The sequence below is a fragment of the Cervus canadensis genome, chromosome 28, assembly GCF_019320065.1.
Source record: "Cervus canadensis isolate Bull #8, Minnesota chromosome 28, ASM1932006v1, whole genome shotgun sequence".
NCBI classification, from domain to species: domain Eukaryota; kingdom Metazoa; phylum Chordata; class Mammalia; order Artiodactyla; family Cervidae; genus Cervus; species Cervus canadensis.
In genome coordinates this window covers 19,389,240-19,408,333 of record NC_057413.1, presented here as the reverse complement: position 1 = coordinate 19,408,333, position 19,094 = coordinate 19,389,240, and the positions used below count along the sequence as shown (strand labels likewise).

The 19,094-nt window shown below is 52.5% G+C and overlaps 5 protein-coding genes across 13 annotated transcripts; 3 read left to right on the top strand and 2 right to left on the bottom strand.

The window, feature by feature from the left end:
• Positions 1 to 74: 74 nt before the first annotated feature.
• On the top strand, positions 75 to 4,071 carry APOM (apolipoprotein M). Of its 2 annotated transcripts, XM_043450829.1 has the most exons (7): positions 75 to 445; positions 2,122 to 2,169; positions 2,541 to 2,695; positions 2,982 to 3,055; positions 3,144 to 3,242; positions 3,441 to 3,539; positions 3,930 to 4,071. In XM_043450829.1, exons 2-7 carry the CDS (start codon positions 2,155 to 2,157, stop codon positions 3,953 to 3,955), a joined length of 468 nt encoding a protein of 155 aa, XP_043306764.1. In that variant the 5' UTR covers positions 75 to 445; positions 2,122 to 2,154; the 3' UTR covers positions 3,956 to 4,071. The 2 variants fall into 2 exon arrangements, with proteins under 2 accessions (XP_043306764.1, XP_043306763.1); XM_043450828.1 differs by lacking the exon at positions 75 to 445 and having other exon boundaries at positions 503 to 2,169.
• Positions 4,072 to 4,193: 122 nt separating this feature from the next.
• C28H6orf47 (chromosome 28 C6orf47 homolog) lies at positions 4,194 to 6,683 on the bottom strand. The gene has a single exon (XM_043450827.1). It carries the CDS (start codon positions 5,819 to 5,821, stop codon positions 4,931 to 4,933), a length of 891 nt encoding a protein of 296 aa, XP_043306762.1. The 5' UTR covers positions 5,822 to 6,683; the 3' UTR covers positions 4,194 to 4,930.
• A 1,290-nt stretch (positions 6,684 to 7,973) lies between these two features.
• GPANK1 (G-patch domain and ankyrin repeats 1) lies at positions 7,974 to 11,096 on the bottom strand. 5 transcript variants are annotated; one of them, XM_043449959.1, is made up of 5 exons: positions 10,810 to 11,072; positions 10,320 to 10,568; positions 10,074 to 10,221; positions 9,155 to 9,847; positions 7,974 to 8,583 (listed from the first exon to the last, which is right to left on the bottom strand). In XM_043449959.1, the coding sequence occupies exons 4-5, from the start codon at positions 9,763 to 9,765 to the stop codon at positions 8,139 to 8,141; spliced, it is 1,056 nt and encodes a 351-aa protein (XP_043305894.1). In that variant the 5' UTR covers positions 9,766 to 9,847; positions 10,074 to 10,221; positions 10,320 to 10,568; positions 10,810 to 11,072; the 3' UTR covers positions 7,974 to 8,138. The 5 variants fall into 5 exon arrangements, with proteins under 5 accessions (XP_043305894.1, XP_043305895.1, XP_043305896.1 ...); XM_043449960.1 differs by having other exon boundaries at positions 10,320 to 10,519; XM_043449961.1 differs by having other exon boundaries at positions 10,320 to 10,417; positions 10,810 to 10,853.
• Positions 11,097 to 11,319: 223 nt separating this feature from the next.
• Positions 11,320 to 15,311, top strand: CSNK2B (casein kinase 2 beta). Its single transcript, XM_043449955.1, has 7 exons — positions 11,320 to 11,477; positions 12,076 to 12,158; positions 12,866 to 12,968; positions 13,650 to 13,765; positions 14,211 to 14,286; positions 14,434 to 14,623; positions 15,081 to 15,311. The coding sequence occupies exons 2-7, from the start codon at positions 12,087 to 12,089 to the stop codon at positions 15,169 to 15,171; spliced, it is 648 nt and encodes a 215-aa protein (XP_043305890.1). The 5' UTR covers positions 11,320 to 11,477; positions 12,076 to 12,086; the 3' UTR covers positions 15,172 to 15,311.
• Positions 15,312 to 15,703: 392 nt separating this feature from the next.
• LY6G5B (lymphocyte antigen 6 family member G5B) lies at positions 15,704 to 17,843 on the top strand. Of its 4 annotated transcripts, none has more exons than XM_043449954.1 (4): positions 15,704 to 16,215; positions 16,344 to 16,472; positions 16,791 to 16,896; positions 17,306 to 17,843. In XM_043449954.1, the coding sequence occupies exons 1-4, from the start codon at positions 16,092 to 16,094 to the stop codon at positions 17,325 to 17,327; spliced, it is 381 nt and encodes a 126-aa protein (XP_043305889.1). In that variant the 5' UTR covers positions 15,704 to 16,091; the 3' UTR covers positions 17,328 to 17,843. The 4 variants fall into 4 exon arrangements, with proteins under 4 accessions (XP_043305889.1, XP_043305888.1, XP_043305887.1 ...); XM_043449953.1 differs by having other exon boundaries at positions 16,764 to 16,896; XM_043449952.1 differs by having other exon boundaries at positions 16,791 to 17,843.
• The last annotated feature ends 1,251 nt before the right edge of the window (positions 17,844 to 19,094 follow it).

Here is a 19,094-nt window from a genome sequence, read left to right as displayed (position 1 = left end):
TTTCTCCCCTGCGCGCGCTTAAGCAATCGGGCGTTGTGGTGGCCGCTATAAATGCCTGAAAAAAAAACACTACGAGATGGGACTCTTCGACTGCCTCGAGAGAGGCTTTGAGCAGTTGTGTGGATCTTGGAATCTGGAGACTGGGGATGGTGCCTCGCTAATGTATGCTGAAGTCTTGGTCGGCAGAGCATTTGAGGCGGCACTGTCCAGGCCACCTAGAATTCTGTCTTCTCTTACCATCGTCCTCGCTGAGCCACTCCTTCGGCGCCTCCGGAAGTCACCCTTTCCATAGGCGGTTGGAGGTGGTTCTCGAGCTGATTTACGTGCGGTGGCGTCGTTGGGCCTGACCTCGGTTTTGCCCGGTGGGCGTTTTGTGGCGCCATGTTCTTCCCCGGCGGTGTGCCGCCGAGGGGATACGCCATGTTTTGGAGAAGCGAAGGATTTAGTACCTTTCAGGACTTTTGTCTTAAAAAGGACGACTCCGAGTTTCGGAATTGGAAACAAATGGGGTCAGACTGGAATGAAACACAAGACTCTGACCCTGGGGGATTGAGAGGGCTTCTACAGGCAGAAGGTCCGGTAGAGTTACCGTCCCTCTGCCCTTCTGCGTCTTCTCGGCCAAGGGCCTGGGCCCCACAGTGCTGCCGCTCCTCCGGCCAAACCCGTTGCTGCCGGTGTTCCTGCCTTCGCTGCCTGTCCTTTCTGGGACTTGTAGCTTATACTTAAGTCCCGGTACTAAAAGTTTTAATAAGCATCTGTATAGTGAGCCCTTAGTTGGCGCCAACCAGTTTGCTGAGGATTTAATAGCCTTACATTTAATAGCGTCTCAACATCTAACTATTACATCCCTTTTATGGTGAATGTCAGTGGCAGAACTGACAAATCCAGGCCTACCAGACTCCCTTGGGTCAAGCACTTCTATTTTACTGCCCCAATAGCTTGCATTTTAGTTTTTTGTTATAAAAATATAATGAACCCTCAGCTATTCATCACCCAAATTTTATTCTTCAGCTAAATCGCAAGCCTCACCTCTCAGAATAAATCTTTATGGCAGCCTGTGGGTTATAAATAATCCATAAAGTAAGTCCCATCTTCTTGGCACTGGCCAATGACTGCCTCTTGACAATTCTTTGCCTACCTCCTATTACTTGAGAACGTAATACCCACGAGAGACTAGTAAGTGCTTTACAAACATTATTAATTATAGGGAATACTTTGGATTTATGTGCAGGCCTTTGCTAAGGGCTTTATATGCTTTAGCTCTTTTAATCCTGTGAGACTGATGATTTGCTCATTTTATACATGAGAAAACAGGCACGATTAATAAAATTGTCGAAAGTAAGGGTTTGGACCCACCCTGCTTGACACCACTGTCTATACTCGTTAACCACGAGATTCTGTAGCTTCTTGCAGTAATAAAAATTAAGTGAATGAACTCGTGTGTCCGCAGACTTTTCTGGAGGGTGTACATAGTTTCTCCAATGAACAACTTCAGAGAGAAAGCCGCCCATCCACATACTTCAGCACCTGGTACATACCTGTTGTAAAGCACTTACCAGGTGGTATTGCAATGATTTGTTTACACAGCTAGTTCTCCTTAGACTGACTTCTTCAAGGCCAGGGACTATGGCTTACTTTTATGTTCCCAGGGCTTAACCAGTTCCTGACAAACTGGAACTCAAAAACAGTTTGCTCAGTGAGTGACTGGTAGGATCAACCCATCTCTCTTCAGTGCTGCACAGGACAGCAGATATACCAGCTCAGGGTTTGAAAGATCACGTGGAGGTCTCAGCTGTCTTAACTCCTGGGAGACCCTGGACATGCCATGATGTACTGTGGAGTGGTTGCATTTAGAAGAGGGGGAGGAAGTCCTGAACACTGTAAGTAATCCATGGTTGGGTTGGAAAACAAGATTGAAGTTACTCATTAGCGGGTGAAAGGGTCAAGGGTCGAGGCAAGGGGGCTGGAAGCAGACTATACTGAGCAAGCGAGCTAGGGAGAGCAGTTAAGGCACCAGCCACTCCACGCAGAGCACCAGCTCCCTCCTGCCTGAAGATGTTCCACCACATTTGGGCAGCTCTTCTCTACCTCTATGGCATTCTCCTTAACTCCATCTACCAGTGCCCTGAGCACAATCAACTGACAACTGAAGGAATGGATGGGAAAGAGGTATGCACTGAGCATGTGGCAAGCTGCTGAGTTGGGGGTGGGGGGGCTCTGATGGACTAGGGTAAGAGGCCCAGCATGACCAGAAAGCCACACTGGAAGGAAGAAAGGGTGTAGTGTTGTGATGATGAAAGCAATAAGTAAAAAATATATATATGTAAGTACTATGGCCATCAATATGAAGACATGTAGAACTGGAGGGTGGGGTTTACTGAAGAGGAGCAAAGAGGAAAAGTCATTTAATGACTCCTTGTCATGGATCCAGTCTTTAGCTGGGAAAAGGCAGCCAACACCCTCATCCCTAAGTATTGTCATTCTGACTGATGAAGAGGTTGGATTCTGTAGTGAGACCCACCTTCTTCTCCCTTCTCCAGTTTCCAGAGCCCCACCTGGGCCAGTGGTATTTTATCGCAGGGGCAGCTCCCACCAAGGAGGAGTTGGCGACTTTTGACCCTGTGGACAACATTGTCTTCAACATGGCTGTGGGCTCTGCCCCCATGCAGCTCCAGCTTCGAGCGACCATCCGCACGTGAGTGGTGAGGAGGCAGAGGCACCAGTAGGTGTGGTCTCTGCCTAAAGTGTGAGCACCCGCCCACAAAGAGCTGGGCTCTTTGGCATACCCATTATTCTTGGCCCACTTGAGTTCAATAGCTTTTTTAGTTTTCCTCCGGAGAGAGATGGACCTAACCATCCCTTCATAACTTGAAACCCAAGGGGACCCAGGCTTCCAGAAAGAGTAAGATGGAATAGAGGCTGGTATTGAGTGGTTGAGGTGTCACTCAAGTTTTTCCTCCTTGCCACCACCACTTCTGCAGGAAAAATGGGCTTTGTGTGCCCCGGAAATGGATCTACCACCTGTCTGACGGGAGCACAGATCTCAGAACCGAAGGTTGGTTTTCTCCAGCCCTCTCCTTAGGCCCCCTGGGCTTGCTTGCTTCTGCATCTCTGGCCTCACACTTTCCTCCCAACCCTGACAGGCCGCCCTGACATGAAGACCAAGCTCTTCTCCAGTGCATGCCCAGGTGGAATCATGCTGAAAGAAACAGGCCAGGGTTACCAGCGCTTCCTCCTCTACAGTGAGTGGGGAGGCCAGGCAAGAAGATCTGGGGGAAAAGAGGGAAGGAAGAGAGATGGGGGTTGGGAGGAGGCAATAGAGTCCCTTTCTCTGGGTCCTGTGACATCATCCCAGGAAGGACTGGCTGCTTCCCTGAGGTCCTCACCAGGGGCCATGCTGAGAAGCAGGGGCTTTGATGTGCCTGGCCCTCCCTTTCCAGATCGCTCACCCCACCCTCCTGAGAAGTGTGTGGAGGAATTCCAGTCCCTGACCTCTTGCCTGGACTTTAAGGCCTTCTTACTGACTCCCAGGAATCAAGGTGAGGGGGTAAAGTCTTATGGAAGACAACTAGGACTCACCAAGTCTTCTGTGAGAGCTGGATGAAAGGGACTCAAGTGATGTCATCAGGGGGCATGGCCAAAGGCTGACATCATCACACTGGCTATGTTGACACTTCCATTTGTGTCATAGACTGATGGTACCAGAGGGAGCCAGGATGGACTCTGGGCTATTGCAGTGGATAAAAGGGGCAGAAGGTCAGACAGGGTGCAGAGGGTCAGAGGTCTGCAGGGGAAAAAAGACCTCAGAGACCCCTTCTCTGACATGGAGGCATGAGAGACTGCATTCTACCTCATCCCATTGCCATCAACCTTGCCTCTCTCCCTGGGTCTCCCTCCTGTCCATTCTCTTTTCTCTCTCCTCCCACCAGATGCCTGCGAGCTGTCCAGTAACTGACCTGTGGCTTCACCTATGCCCTCCAGATGGATACAGCAGGAACTTGTATGGTGAAGGGAGAAGCTGGAGACTCCCAACTCTCTTTCAAAAGTAATAAAGATGATTTTCCAATCCTCGTCTCATTTGGGGGTTTGTCTCCCAACATCAGTCCCACTCCCCTCATTTCAGTCCTCCCCCTGGACCTTCTCCCACCTCAACCCCCAGTTGGACGGCGTCAGGAAGGACACTTGAGCGGTGGTAACTCTCACTTTGTAGTGGTATATTTAGGATTAGGTGTGACACAGTTATTTATTGCTGAGTGAGCAAACCCAACCCCCTAGTAGGGTCTGCAAACTCCAGTGCTCCCCACACTGCCTGTGAGCTGCCAGCCCCTCTGAGCTGGTTGTCCTGCTAACACTGCCTGCACCCAGCCCCACTCCCCCTGGCTCCTAGGAATCCTCAGGTCCCCTTCAGGCTCCCCATCACCTGTGGGAACCCCATCCAGACCCCCTAATCCACCCACCTAGGAGTGCTGTTCTTCCCCAGATGGTGCAGATCCCAGGATCCAAGGGATCCCCTGAGTCTCTCAACCACCCTCTTACCCCACCCAGAGGTCTGTCTGTCCTAACTGGTTTTCTCCACCCCTGGAGAGTTTTAAAAGGTAGAGAGGACCCTTCAGTCTTTATTCTCACCACCACACTTTTTTTTTTTTTTGCTTTTAAAAAGTGTAGGTGGAAGAAAAAGTGGGAAAAATGTAAAAGCAAAAATTAACAACAGCTGGTGAATTCAAGGGCAAGGCCCCCACTGTCCATAAACACAGACACCCTAAACAGCTCTCCTGTGTGTGGAGGGGGACTCTGTGCCCTCATACTCTGGGGTTTCTGCCCCATCCCTGAGGTCCCTGTGCTTACAATTTGGATTATACCTCCCACACTATCTTCATCCTTGCTCCCACCCCACTGAAGGTAGGACCCTGGGTCACACCATACCCCGTGGTCACAGCCCCTTGCCTGGGTCTCCCCTCTGCTCCTCCCCCTCCCTCCCCAACTTCTCGCCCTCCAAGTCAGTGGCCTCCTCATCCCCACTGGGCTCCCGGAGGCTGACAGCCAGCACCAGGGCCTGTAGAAGACCAAAGAGGCAGGCAAAGTGCAGGGGGTGAGCGGTCAGTAGGCTCAGCACGGCATGGAGTCCATGCAGAGCAGCCAGAAAGGACAGCAGTCCATGCAGCCAGAGGCCCAGCGGTCCACGCAGGCCCAGCGCATCCAAGGCTGCCCGCAAGGGCCTTGAGCAGAGCCCCAGCAGGGCTGAGGCCAGCAGCTCCAGCAGGTGCAGGGTCAGGTTGGTAGAGATCTGCAGACACTCCTCTGGGTCCCCCAGATACTGGCGGGGAGTCCCTGCTCCACCTGTATCCCCCCGCAACCAGCCCAGCAGCTTCTGACGCCGGCCAGGCTTCTCCACCGGGGCTTCAGCCACTGGGGGGCTCAATTCCTCTTCAGGGGACCCTCCAGGTTTCCCGGTGCCACCTGAGTCCACAGGATCCTGTCCTAGTTTGGGAATGGTCTCCCCAGCCTCCGGTCTCCCAGGCTCTTGGGTGCTGGAGACAGTCTTCTCCCACTTGAGAGAATCCATTCTTTTGTACCCCAGTTGCTCAACTTGGGCCTCCCTGCTCAGTTCTGGAGCTGCCCCAGAGCTCCTCTGTGCACCTGAGTCCTGGGTCTTGGGAGACCCCAGATCTCCCATGGTCTCTGGGGCACTGTCCCAGTCACTCCCAGAATTCTCAGAGGAGCTGTCCATCCGTCTGGGTTCTGGGGTGGGCAGGTCAGGCCTTGTCGACTTCCGGCGGCCCCAGGGGCGAGGGAGCCAGCCACCAAGGCGTCTGAGGAACATGGCTGGGGTGCGCAACAAGCCCCCGAATTCTGGGGCTGCTTCCTGGTACGGCTTAGGCTCTTGGGTGGGGGGACTGAGGATTTCCTCAGAAACCAGAGTGTGTTTAGGCTCAGAAGAACAGGTATCTGCTTGGAGAGTCCTACTCTGAACTCAGGAGTGGCTCTCTTCCCGGGATGGTCATGCAGCCTGAAGTGTGGCAGGCAGCGGCTTGTTTCCGTTTCAGTTTTAAGGTAAAGAGAGGCACATTCAAATCCATTCACCACCACCCCGCTACACACACACAAGATTCCAAAAGTCTACGGATCTGACAAAGCCTGGGACACTGTCACAGTGTCCTCCCTGTTTTCCAGGTTTCTTTCCCAGCAGGCAGCACCCCAAGTTTCACTCACCAAGGCCACGCCCCAAGGTGCCCCAGAAACTGGGGAGGCGGTTCTCCATCCAAAAAGGAAGGAACGAAGGTGGCCTCGGATCCTAGGTGCTCCCGACCGACCAGGAGAGTCCTAACTGCTGCCCTAAGGCAGCTCAGAAAGAAGTCTCCTGTTAAGTGAGTGTGGGGTGAGGTATCCGGCAAACTCCAGCCAGCAACGTTCGTGCTTTGATTCAGAGGGCTGTGAATCCTATAAAGTGGCCCCACTCGCACCCCAGCCCGCAGCTGAGATTCAGTCTTCGCAAGGTCAGGCCGGAGATGTCCTGGGAGATCCCGGGAGCGAGGCAAAGCGCGCGCCTGCCTGGGGAGCCTGGCGTCCAGGCGTCCAGGCGATGCAGCCCCTCCCGGGCCCAGCGTCGGGGCCTCGGCCTCGCGAAGCCGCCCGGAGCCGCAGAGCCCGGAAGCAGCCGCACCGGGACTAGAGGACAGGCGGAGGCGGAGCCCGCAGCTCGCGGGGCGGACCCTGTCGATCGACCGCCCCCCAACCCCCGCCCCCGGCCCGAGCTGCCTGTGCGCGCCATCAGTGCGCACCCGGCCTTACCGCGGGGCGCACCCGGCCATTCCGCGGGGCGCACAGCCGTGGTCACAGTAGCCGAAAGCGTGAATATAAACCCAGCCTTGTATTCTCGTCGCCTAGAGACCCCCGACCGCCAGTATCCCCTTAAGCTCGCCCGCCCCCTTTAGTCCCCTTGAGTTCTTCCCTGCATCCCGCTCCACTTCTCTTCTAGTTCACGATTTCATGAAAGGCTTTTCCAGAAGAGAAAGCTAAGAGGAGGCTTGGGACTTGAGTAGCCCTTCCTTGCTCCTCCATGCACAGATTTTTACCTCTTGGATTTGACAACAGTGGGCACTTCATGCGCCTGGCACCTGGTATGAGTAGGAGGAACAGGAGAGGAAGTGTGGGAAAGACAGTGTAGACAAACAGGATGTGCTTCCTGCCCTTAGTTTTCAGGTATCAGAATGAAGAACCTTGGCTTAAAGCATAGATTTGGGAGGCCAGAGTTCTGGTTCCAGCTCAGCTAACAGCCTACAGGCTGCATCATCTTTGGTCCTCCTATCACACTGCCCTCTTCCTGCAAGACCCCACCCATTATCATTTCTGAGCCTTTCTTGACTTCCCCTATCACCATGCATTCTTTTTATCACATCTTGTCTCCAACAGGTGTGAGCAACCTGAAGATTGGGCATGTCTCATTCCCATTCATAGCACATAGTATACAAACTTGTGAAATCAGTGATTGAATTGGCTGGAGTGGACAGAGGGTGCTTTCTGGGGAAGGTCAGACTTGCATGAAAGTGTTAAGTCACTCAGTCATGCCTCACTTTTTGCGACCCCATGAACGCAGCCCACCAGGCTTGTCTGTTCATGGGGTTCTCCAGGCAAGAAGACTGGATTGGGTTGCCATTTCCTTCTCGAGGATCTTCCAACCCAAGGATCAAACCTGGGTCTCCTGAATTGCTGGCAGAATCTTTACCATCTGAGCCATCAGGGAAGCCCTGCATAGACTTGCATAGAGATGGGTAATTCCTGGTTCAGGGGTTGAAAAAATAGGTGAGGTACTAAGGACAGTGGCTGGGACTAAGTGAACCAGACTGGCAGAAGGGCGACCTTATCAGGCCATGTAGAAGAGCTGCCTCTTCTGGCTCTGGTAGGATTTCATGTGGTCTACAGCCTCGTTTGGCTTCCCTGCAACAGCTTCCAGAAAAGTGAATAAAACACCAAGAGGGAGAAAAGCTTGATTTATTTCTCAACTTTTGGCTTCTTTCTACTGAAGGCAAGAGTCCACTGATCAAAACCAGGTGTGGAACCTGGGAAGACATCAGGAAGTGTCTAGGTTTGGGGTCCAAGTTTAGGCTTCAGCAACACACCCGGGTCAGAACTTGCCCAAGTCAGAACTCGAGGTTCATGTATGTCCGCAGATCCCGCTCCCAGGCCTTGTCCTTCTCTTCCTGCCTTCTCTCCTCCTTGCGGTTCAGTGTGGTCACCCTAGGGGCTCTCTCCCTCCCAGCCACTGCCCGTGTATCCCGAGCTGGGAAATGTGTAACTCGGGGCTGAGGTGCTGATCTGTAGCCTAACCCTTCCTGGTCCCTCTTGAGGACAGTGGGGATAGGGTTGGCACGGCCCTCACCCCGGGGTCCTAGCCCCATTCCAGGCTCCCAGCCCCCCCTCAGCAGCAGCTTGAAGCCTGGGCTGGAGGTAGGAACCCCAAGTGGCAGGATGGGGGGCTGGAGATCCCGGGACAGTGACAGCAGGTGAGCAGTGGATGTACAGTGGTTAGAGTCTTGAAAGTGGGCATCACAAGTCTCACAGTACTGGGGCAACGGGGATCGGGACCTGGAGAAAAAAAGAGAGAAAGGATTAAGGGCAGCACAAGGGTTTAGGCCTTAGAGGTGGGTGGCAGGGTAGGACAAGGTCCTTCCAGTATTTCTGCCAAGAAACAAATTGCCTTTCCTCCCCAGTTAGCAACAGTGGACCTGAAGGAATGGTTAAGGCCTCACAAGGTTCTTGGGTGAGAAATAATTACTATAGTTAACATTTGTACAGTGCTTGCTATGCTATTAAATACAAGCAATGTTCTAGCATTTTATGTATATTAACCCATTTAATTAATCCTAACAACCCTATAAGAAATATAGTCTAATTTCTTAGATGGGAAAACTGAGCTTCATGGACACTAGATAGCTTGCCCAAGAAGTACAATCAGGATTTAAACCCAGAGTGTGTGTACAACACAGAAACTTAGGAGATATTTTACAATGACTATAAATGGAATATCACTTTAAAAAATTCTGAATCACTATATTGTACACATGTAATTTATACAATTATACATGAACTATGCTTCAATAAAGCAAAAACAGATTTAAAATTTTAAATAATAATAAAAGATAAGGCTTCCCCTCACCGGTTCTCTGGACTCCTTGTCTCTCCAGGGCTCTCTCTGACCATGCGGGCCACCTCAGGGAAACCTGCTTCTTCAGCCAACTGAGCAGCATCTCTGCCCCCCAGCTCACAGACCCCTACCCAGGCAGCCCCACGGCCCAGGAGATAGCGCACAGCTTCCCCCTGGCCTGCTCGGGCAGCACACATCAGCGGGGTCCACCAGAAAGCATCCCGAGTGTTGATATTCCCTCCAGCTCCCCCTGCCTCATGGGGATCCAACAGCCTTTTTAGTTTTGCCAGGTCCCCCTCCTGGGCTGCCCTCAGTATCTGCTGCGTCATCTTGTCCTTTGCCTCAAGGGATCTCCTTTGTCCATGTCCTCCTGATGCTCCTGCTGCAGTCTCCCTCATCATTCTTCTTTTCTTTCTCTTTCTCTCACTGGCAGGCCCAGGCTGAGCTCTCTGGGTTTCAGGGGTGCGGCTCTCATCTTCAATCAAGGCTTCGTAGAAAGCCCGGGCTGCAGCCCCATCCAGGGTGGGCTCCGGCTCTTCAGGCTGTGATTGCAGCTGCCCATCTTTCCACAGATCACTGGGATCAGTGGCTGGGGTAAAGTTAATGAGAGAAGACCCAGACATGGCTTTCGAGAAATCTAGGAAAATGAGACTAGGAAGCCAAGCCCCTGGTGATCCTGCAGCGACCAGAGTCAGTTTCAGACACCTAATGAGATAAAGAAAAAGTATCCTTAGTGTCAAAAATCCCCTCCCAACCCAAAAGTGACCCCACAACCTAGGACCCTGCAGGGCCAGTAACAGACTGTTAGTAAAGGTTAAGAAAGACGTCTCCGTGAGACAGTTGCCCAGAGGCCCTGCGCTCCGCCCCTACCTCCATCCGCACCAACAATACCAGCCTCTCTGAGACAACTTTATCACAGCGTAAGACATACCATTAAGAAAAACAATCAAATTGGCTCTTTACATCTTGCTATTTCGGGGTAAGTTCTTCCCAAACAAAAACAAACTCGACACTTCTCCGGAAGCAGGAAGCAGATTTCAGGAAGAGGTTCCAGCCTGTGTCGCTTTGTAACTTCCGTACTGCAAAATGGAGCTCCTCTAAGCAAAGGAATCGATAAATAATCACACGGCACAAAGACGCATGCGTGGCTGGGGAAAAACAAAACAAAACAAATTACCTGAGGGTGCAGGCGCGCGCAAGCGCCGGGTTGTTTCCCGCCCTGGAATGTTTCCACAGCAGAAGGACAACGCACCACGTGCCGGCGAGGCGCGAGGACTGAGAAAGATCCGTCGGTTGGGGTCCTGTTTTTACATAACGCCCCCACAATGCCCTTCGCCTCCCTCAACGTGGCCCCCGCTCCGAGCTCATTTTCTGGACCTGGGAAACCACTCTCGGGGTTAAGAAAGGCGGAGAATGCCCAGAAACCCTGAAATGAAATAACGTCACGCAGCCCCTCACCATTACTCTGACCAGGGTTCGAAGGTCGCACTTAGCGCCCACAGCAGCCCCGTTCAAGCCCTCAGAGGAAATGGAGAAGTGCAAGGGGACGAGCGGCAGAATGGCTGGCACCACCTCAGGTTAGCCCACGGGGCCGTCCTGGTTCTCACACCGCTCAGCTCAGCCCAGTACACCCTGCCCAGAACCCTCAGCACGGAACTCGGCCTCACCTCCCGCCTCCGGACCGCGAACCCCGAATGAAACATGGGCCCCGTCGGGGGACTCCTTGGCGGGCTGACTCCAAGGAGCAAGACGATAAGGGCCAGGAGGGCTAGCTGGCTGGGGATGAGGTCAATGCCCTGGGTAGCAAAGTCGCGCCGAGCCCTGAGGCTCGCTGTTTGATGGGAGAAGCAAGAAACAACCAGCCGGCCTAGTTCCTCTCCCCGCCCATCCCCTTTCCTCCTTGTCCCCACAGTCCCCGGAATCACACGACTATATTTCCCAGGCTCCCTGGCCCAGAACGCGGTATTGAATTTCCGCTTCCGGTAGCGGCTCGCAGTGCCCTGCTGCGCCCCGCCCCCAGCGTCCCCTTCCCCCCCCGGGGCCTCGTGACACCAGGGTCGTGCGCGGGTCATCCTGGGATTCGTAGTTCCCCTTTCCCTAGTTTCGTCAGTTTCTCCTGACCGAGGACTCCATTTCCCGGCATCCACCGCGGCTCCTAACTCTAAGCACTTGCGCGTTGCCCTCTTCCCCACCCTCCCCAGTTTCCACTCCCCCCACCCCACTTCGCCTGCCGCGGTCGGGTCCGCGGCCTGCGTTGTAGCCGTCGTCGCGGTTCTTTGGAAGCAGAAACTCCCCTTCCCCTCCCCGTCCCCTTGTCCCAGTCCCCGTCCAGTCGGTGAGTGTGGTGGTCGTTGCCGCGCCATGTCCCCTGTTCCTGGGCGCGGCACATGGGGTCTCCGCGTCTTGATGTGGGGGTGGGAAAGGAAGTGACCCGGTCCGGCTCCGAGGGTAGGAGAGGTGGCCTGAAGGGTGGAGGCGGGATGTCGGGACTCCCATGAAACGGACCTGACGACCACCCCCAGGCCATGAGAAAAGGAGGGGCCCAGCTCTTGCTTGGAAAGGATAAACTTCGGAATCCTTGAGAATGGGGCCGGAGACCTGCGGGGGTAGGGAGCCTGAGCCACGGCCCTGCCAGAGTTGACACGGAGGCGAGAGGGGCCTGGCTTTCCGGAGCGTCAGGGATGTAGGTAGGATTAGTAGGGTCAAGACCTGTCGGTTTCTCACAGGTGCTGGACCCCAAAGAATTTCTCTATAATCTCAGTGAAAAGGGGTTGGAATGTAAATAAGAGGAGCTAGAGAGACGTGCTCCAGTCTCGGGTTCTTTAAGAAAGGGTGGCCCCAAATTCTTCCATGGTTGGAGGGCAAGGTGTGGGAGGAGTGAGGATACCAGAGGCTGGGAGGGAGAGCTTAGGCTTATACTCTTCTATCTCTAGCCGACGTGAAGATGAGCAGCTCAGAGGAGGTGTCCTGGATTTCCTGGTTCTGTGGGCTCCGTGGCAATGAATTCTTCTGTGAGGTGAGTTCTCCTCAACCCCACCATCCACCTCCACATGTAATCTGGCCACATAGTCTCCTGCACATAAAGCTTCCGCACACTTCTCTTACGTACTTCAGTAAAAATTCTTATCAAGGAGGAGTTCCCTTAGTAGCTCTCTCTCTAACTTGTGGTGAAGGGGCAAGACTGGGGCCCCAAGTCAACCCTGCCACCCTCCAGCAGCCTAATGTTGGACGTGTCAACCTGTGTTTTTGTTTTTTTTTACCACGGAGGTACTGGTAGTACATATCTCTGGTAGCTATTAGGAGAATTAAAACACTTAACGTTAAAATGTTTTATAGCGTGCCTGTGTGTTAACATAAGGGAGTGTAACTGACTTCAGACTCCAAGCTGTTCAGCCCCCACCTTCCTCAGAGAGCCAGCTGCCTCTCAGGAGAGGCCAAAACTGATTCCTAGAGCTAGGAACAGGAATCAGGACAGGGATCTTGAAAGGACTGACTCTGTAAGGACGGGATTGCTTATGTTTAGGAGAGAAAAGCCAGACCTCTTCTGGGTGGGCAGTATACACGAACTGGGGAGAGAGGTTGAAGTACTTCTGCTGAGTTGGAAGTGCGGAACAAAGGGAACAAAGCAGTTGTGTTGAAGATAAGGCACGAGTTTGAGCAACCTGCCCAGGTCAAAGCTGAGGATTCTGCTATGGGTTTCCTTTTGACTTCATGTCCTGACAGGTGGATGAAGATTATATCCAGGACAAATTCAATCTCACTGGACTCAATGAGCAGGTGCCTCACTATCGACAAGCTTTAGACATGATCTTGGACCTGGAGCCTGGTGAGACACCCTCAGGGTGGATTGGTTGGTTGGTTTGTGTGTGTGTGTGTGTGTGCTGTTCTTTACCTATTCACGCCCTGTTTATCTGCTTCTTTTTTTTTTTTTTTTGTCATACATTGATATGAATCAGTCATAGATTTACATGTATTCCCCATCCTGATCCCCCCTCCCACCTCCCTCTCCACCCGATTCCTCTGGGTCTTCCCAGCTTCTTGAATTTCTAAATTTCTTTGTGGTTCTCTAACCCTTTTAACCCCAAATCCTCTACTTCATTTTGATTCCCTGCCTCACTCTTGGCCTAATTTTGTGACTTCTACCACTTGTTCTCATACTCTGATCCTATAATTTAGCACTTTTCGAAAATGCCAGTTTCTCCATGGGTGTTACCTTCTTGCTTGCACTCTCCAGGTTAGAGTTCTATTTTCTGTGTTGACATCTTTGCATCTATTTCTTAAGGAAGGGAAGGAGGCAGAGGCTGAGAGGGACAGAAAGAAGGCAGAGCTGCCTTGGCTTTGTGGAAGGGGCAGAGGCCCATGTTTCTGGGTCAGATGCCCAGGCTGTGGGTGGGATGAGGCTCCAAGTTGGGTGCTGGGCTGAAGAGCCAGCAGCCCGTGGGAGTGGGCAGGGCACCTTAAAAAGCTGTAAGGCAAGTGGTTGCATTTGGCTGGTGCCATGTTTCAGATGAGGAGCTGGAAGACAACCCCAACCAGAGTGACCTGATTGAGCAAGCAGCTGAAATGCTCTATGGATTGATCCACGCCCGCTATATCCTCACCAACCGTGGCATCGCCCAGATGGTGAGGCCTCTCTGCTCCCACTTGGTTCCTTCAGAGGCAACAGGGAAACAGTTTCCTTCAGCAAGAAGTCACTCGTTTCAGCCTTGTCACAGAATCTAGCTGAGAAGAGGGGAAATAACCCCAGAATCTGGGCCTAGGGGTTAAGACCTGATTGAGGGTTGAGGTGAAGGGAGTGTTTTTGGGGAGGGAGATATGACCTAGAGCAGAAAGTTGTAGACTGCCTCTTCCTCAGGGAATAAGCAGTGAATGTCTGATGGTCTTCAGCCTGCCTGACTGGAGGAAAGGAAACAGAGGAGTCTGAAGGCCCATCTGAGCCACAGAAAGGGCCTCTGGACGTTAAGAGGCAGAAGGAGTTGGGGACACAGTGATGTGGGTTGGGCTGAGGAGGGGGTTGCCTCTTCTCTTCATACCTACCCACCAACTCCTTCAATTTCATTCACATCAGTTGGAAAAGTACCAGCAGGGAGACTTTGGATACTGTCCCCGTGTGTACTGTGAGAACCAGCCAATGCTTCCCATCGGTGAGTGTTGGGAAAGGGAAAGGAAGGCCACGTCAAATGGCAGGTCTGCTGGGATGGGGTTGGGGCTCAGCAAGTTGGGGCCTGAGTCCAGGAGGGAGGTTGGGAAGGGTTGGGTAACCTGGCCTGCTGAGTCTGGCTGTCTCCCAGGCCTTTCAGACATCCCAGGTGAGGCCATGGTGAAGCTCTACTGCCCCAAGTGCATGGACGTGTACACACCGAAGTCATCGAGGCACCACCACACGGACGGCGCCTACTTCGGCACCGGTTTCCCTCACATGCTCTTCATGGTGCACCCCGAGTACCGGCCCAAGAGGCCCGCCAACCAGTTTGTGCCCAGGTGGGGAGCAGAGACAGTCACCAGGGGTTAAAAGAGGTGCCTGGGATCCCCCAGAAAGAAGGGAGGACGAAGCAATAGCTATCATTGTTACCATTTTGTGTGCGCAATTTTCTGCTACGAAATTCTCAGAAGCACAGTTTAAGTGTGGTTTATCTTCCTGGAGTATAATTTTTACTCTAGTGTAGAAAAGGAAAGTTCAGTTCTTACATTAAAACAAGTACTAATGTGTGTATCCTCGTGTATATGTACAGACACACATTTGTAGCTTTGAATTTGAGTTTTAATAGATACTTAAAATACATTTCCAAATATTCTTGAGGGAAGAAGTTGGGGAGCCACTGCCCTTAAGTACTGAGCAGGCCCATGAAGAAACTGGGGTAGGGAAGGGGGGGTGCAGGCCACTGGCAGGGCCAGGATGGGGCTCACTCTGCTTCCTCTCACCTCTGCCCCAACCCAGGCTTTACGGTTTCAAGATCCATCCAATGGCCTACCAGCTGCAGCTCCAAGCCGCCAGCAACTTCAAGAGCCCAGTGAAGACGATTCGCTGATTCCCCACCCCACCTGTCCCTCGGTCTTTGACACTTTCATTCCTTTGCTGCCACCATTTCAGGAACCCTCTATGGTTTTTAGTTTAAATTAAAGGAGTCATTATTGTGGTGGGAATATGAAATAAAGTGGAAGAAAAGGCCATGGGCTGATTGGCTGGTGTTTGGGGTTGGGGAAACGCGAGTAATGGTATGCTGGTCCCCAGGAGTCCTCCTGGCCCAGCGCACTCTCCTCAAGTTGAAAACCAGCACAGATTTGTACCCAATAGATTTGGGTGATGTTTTTAGGACTGGGTGTAGGGATGTACAGAGATCACGAGGAAAAGACAGAAATTGGGTTTCAAAGACTGGAGAAATATTTACTCTTTTTGTGCCACCTATAGTTGGCTGTTTAGGGGATGTAATCAACATCACTAAGTTTTGAAAGTGGTCCCAAAAGAAACTGAACTGTAACGGGTGGGGAGAAGAGGTTCAAGGTCCAGAATTGCTGTTTTGTGGTGTCTGTGTGCCCCCTCCTGGGGGAGCTGAGATATGCTCATCTCAGAAGGATGAAGGTCACTGGGTTCCTGGTTTAAGTTTCTCCCAGAACAATAGGGACTGGCCCTGTTTGTGTAGGGAAGATGGCAAATGGTACCAGAGAATGAAACTAATCCATGGACCCTGGAGGGGCGGGAATAGATCTTTGAGGGACACTCAGGACAAAAGTAGGCTGCTGGATTGGGGCCCAGATATTGCCCCTGTCTGGGCTACTGCTCCCACATCCAGGAACCAGACCAGGTGGGTGAGGACATGTCCTCCTGCCAAGTTAATTGCTTCCTGCCCCAACCAGGGTCCTGCCCCAGGGAGGAGTATAGCTTTGTACCTACAGCAGCTCCTGCCCAGACTACCTGTCAGAACCACCCTGCAGTTCAGGCTCAAGGAGCATGGTCACGGGAAGGTGGGGTTTCTGGGCACTCCTCAGGGACTGCCCCTCTCCCCAGAAGTCCATGATGAAGGCCCCCATGCTTATAGGTGCACTGGTCATGGTGGGCTTCACGGTGGGAAAGGGTAAGTGGGGCAGGGGCAGGGAAGGAGGGGTGGCTGAGTACAGGGAGGGTGGCGGTGGACAAGCGGGATGTTGGAGGGCAGGGAACTTGGAGTGGGCCAACACCACCATCTGTCTTCTGCTTCCCCAGCTCCTGTTTCTGAAGTCCGGACCTGCCACCTCTGCCTCTTAGAAGATCCTACTGTAGGATGCATTTCAGGCTCAGAGAAGTGCACCGTCAGCAGCTCATCCCCGTGCATGGTGATCAGCATCAATGACGGTGAGTTGAGTCAGGCAGGGAAGGGGCCACTGGCAGGACAGTCCATGGGGTTGTCTGCTCTTGTAAATGAGGGCTGCTTGGGGCCTGAGGTCTAAGGAGATGGAGGTTTTTGGTAGGGGAGGGGTCTGGGGTTCTGGGGAGCCAATTAAGCTAATTTCTTCTGGCCTCTTCTGCAGGAGTCTGGAAAGGGAATTGGGTCTAGGTGAGGGATGGGCAGAGTCTGTGGAAGGGGTGTCAGGTTTGGTGACTATGGGAGGCAGCAGGGGTTATTAGTTTTCCCTTCATCTCCAGATAACAAACCTCGCTTCTTAATCCGAGGCTGTGGACAACACATATCCTACCGCTGCCAAGAAAAGCTGCCCACCTACATCTCAGCGTACTGGTACTCGGCCCAGTGCTGCCAGTATGACTACTGCAACTCCTGGTACAGTCCCCAGCTCCAGAGTGCCTTGCCTGAGCCCCCTGACAGGTCCCTGGCTCTGCCCCTGTCTCAGTCCCAAATCCTGTGGTTCTACCAAGCCCTGAACCTGTCACTGCCCCTGCCCAGCTTCCCTGCTGGGAAGGAGCCTTCTGAAGGCCTGGACCCCCTGGCTGGCCCACCTGTGAATCTGAGTTTGTCCATTGCTGACCTGCGAAGCATATACTTGTTCCTCAACAGTTCTGGACTTTTGACTCTTCCCTGGGCTGGTCCCTGACATCTTGCCCTTCGCAGATAGATTTCTCTCTGGTCTAGCATCTCACTCCTGACACCCCAGCATCATGCATTGTCTTCTCAGAACACTCACATCCTTGGGTCTGTAAGTTCTCAGTCTTCCTTTCCTTTGTCCTTCCAGTGTCTATATGGTTTTGGTCTAGTCTCCTCCCCCATAAAAGCAGCTGGCACTTCACCCAGAGCCCTTCGACCACCTAGAAGATAATCTCAAATGTGGATTCTGCCTAGGCTGACCTGGGAAAGGCACAGTGGTTTTCTCAATACTGTCCTGTTATCGGAGTGTCCCATCACCCCCATGCCACCCCCCATCTTCCTTGATCTCTCTCAATCTGGCTATTTCCAGTCTCCTATACCTAGCTCTGAAAGCTTGTGCCAGACTGAACTTGCATCAGAAAGGGTGAAAGCTGGACTTCCGTGCAGGTTTCCTGACTGAACACTGGTGCCCCTCCTTCACTGTCTACCACCCGTGCTCCTGCCTGGTCGGCTGCGTGCTCTCATCTCTTAGCCCATCATCTCTTATCCCAGTCTCTGGCTTCCTCAGCTCCACTTCACATCTCTAAGCCATGACACCCACTTGCACAGATTCCCGGGGAGAGGAGGGGGTCTGTCCTTTGTTCTGTACTCCCCAGTCCCCCTCCACAATAAACAAACTGGCCAGAGTCTGTGTCACATTTTTGATGGGGGCAGGCTCAGGTGTGGGCAAGTGTAGACAAGTTAAAGGTAACTGGACGTGGGGTTCAAACAGTGTTGCAGAGCCCTGCCCACTCCACTTGGCCTTGTGGCTTCCTCAGTGGCCTGCCCCAAACAGCCCACATCCATCCCACCCTCTGCTTGGCTGGAGATCAAAGTATGAGGATTATGAATCTTGCCAGCCTTAAACATACCCTCCAAAATCTAGGAAGTTCACAGGTGATGTCAGGATTTTCCACAAGAGAAAGGAAAAAAACCACCATGAAAACACAAGAGCAGACACACAGGTCTGCATCTCTGAGTCACCTGGAGCTGAAGCACCTGGGTTCTTTTCAGGATCCTGGCTGCCAGGACTGGCTATGTGGAAAGTCTAGGGGAAGGGGGTGAGGGAGTACAGAGTACACAGAGATAGGCTCTTTGATTTTAATTTGAAGAACTGCAAGCATGCAGAAAGCGGTAGTGAATTTTCATAACTCAACCTTCCCCATGCATTCAGTACACACTGGACACACCGCTCTGAGCCAGGCCTGGTATTGAGAAGCACCAGGACATGCAGACGAGTACAGCCAGGTGTCCACCCCTCCAAATCTGGTGACCCAGTACCAGGATTATGAAACATTCTGAAAAGTAGTACACCTCTGTGGCTGGGAGGCCCAACCCCAGCTCCTCTGTCACTTGGATAAGTTGGTCTCGGCCTCACTATGGTCACCTCTCAAGTAGAGATAGTGTCTCAGGATTGAGAGAATGTATGTGCACACAAATAGAACTTACGGGCTCGAAAACAGATATGCCTTAGAGACAAAACACACTGATTTTGCCCTATTTAGTTTTAAACCATTTTGGCCATAGAGATGTTTGCACACTTTTAGATGGGTTTTTGTAAACTTACACACCTGTATTATACCATTCGCCGAGTTAGCATAAAGGCCTTTATGAGCACCCAAAGCTGCCTTCAGGCCCACTCTTAGACCCTCCCCTGTCCCAACCCTTAGGAGTAGCCACTGTCCTGAATTTCATCGTGTTCTTGATAAAAGTGACATCACGCAGGATATACTCTTACCTATACAACATTTTGCACTTAGATCTCTGTGGCCCCTGTAACTGCCTGTGTGCTAGTGGGAGAAACCAATGTTTGTTTCTAGATAAGGAAGCAGTTGGAGGTAAAGAGGTACAAGCCACTATGTTCCTCTCTTGCCTGTGTGTTTTCCGCCATGACCTTT

What these genes read in the sequence shown, in the direction of transcription:
- C28H6orf47 (XM_043450827.1), bottom strand. Translation starts at nt 5,821, where the DNA reads ATGTTCCTCAGACGCCTTGGTGGCTGGCTCCCTCGCCCCTGGGGCCGC.
- LY6G5B (XM_043449951.1), top strand. Translation starts at nt 16,092, where the DNA reads ATGGTCACGGGAAGGTGGGGTTTCTGGGCACTCCTCAGGGACTGCCCC. An exon ending in GGGCTTCACGGTGGGAAAGG is followed by an intron (nt 16,216 to 16,343) that starts GTAAGTGGGGCA and finishes CTGCTTCCCCAG; the next exon opens with CTCCTGTTTCTGAAGTCCGG. An exon ending in GGTGATCAGCATCAATGACG is followed by an intron (nt 16,473 to 16,763) that starts GTGAGTTGAGTC and finishes CTTCATCTCCAG; the next exon opens with ATAACAAACCTCGCTTCTTA.
- APOM (XM_043450828.1), top strand. Translation starts at nt 2,056, where the DNA reads ATGTTCCACCACATTTGGGCAGCTCTTCTCTACCTCTATGGCATTCTC. An exon ending in AAGGAATGGATGGGAAAGAG is followed by an intron (nt 2,170 to 2,540) that starts GTATGCACTGAG and finishes TCCCTTCTCCAG; the next exon opens with TTTCCAGAGCCCCACCTGGG. An exon ending in CTTCGAGCGACCATCCGCAC is followed by an intron (nt 2,696 to 2,981) that starts GTGAGTGGTGAG and finishes CCACTTCTGCAG; the next exon opens with GAAAAATGGGCTTTGTGTGC.
- CSNK2B (XM_043449955.1), top strand. Translation starts at nt 12,087, where the DNA reads ATGAGCAGCTCAGAGGAGGTGTCCTGGATTTCCTGGTTCTGTGGGCTC. An exon ending in GATCTTGGACCTGGAGCCTG is followed by an intron (nt 12,969 to 13,649) that starts GTGAGACACCCT and finishes GCCATGTTTCAG; the next exon opens with ATGAGGAGCTGGAAGACAAC. An exon ending in GCCAACCAGTTTGTGCCCAG is followed by an intron (nt 14,624 to 15,080) that starts GTGGGGAGCAGA and finishes GCCCCAACCCAG; the next exon opens with GCTTTACGGTTTCAAGATCC.
- GPANK1 (XM_043449956.1), bottom strand. Translation starts at nt 10,845, where the DNA reads ATGTTTCATTCGGGGTTCGCGGTCCGGAGGCGGGAG. An exon ending in GCGCGCGCCTGCACCCTCAG is followed by an intron (nt 9,848 to 10,319) that starts GTAATTTGTTTT and finishes TTATCTCATTAG; the next exon opens with GTGTCTGAAACTGACTCTGG. An exon ending in ACAAGGAGTCCAGAGAACCG is followed by an intron (nt 8,584 to 9,154) that starts GTGAGGGGAAGC and finishes TTTTTTCTCCAG; the next exon opens with GTCCCGATCCCCGTTGCCCC.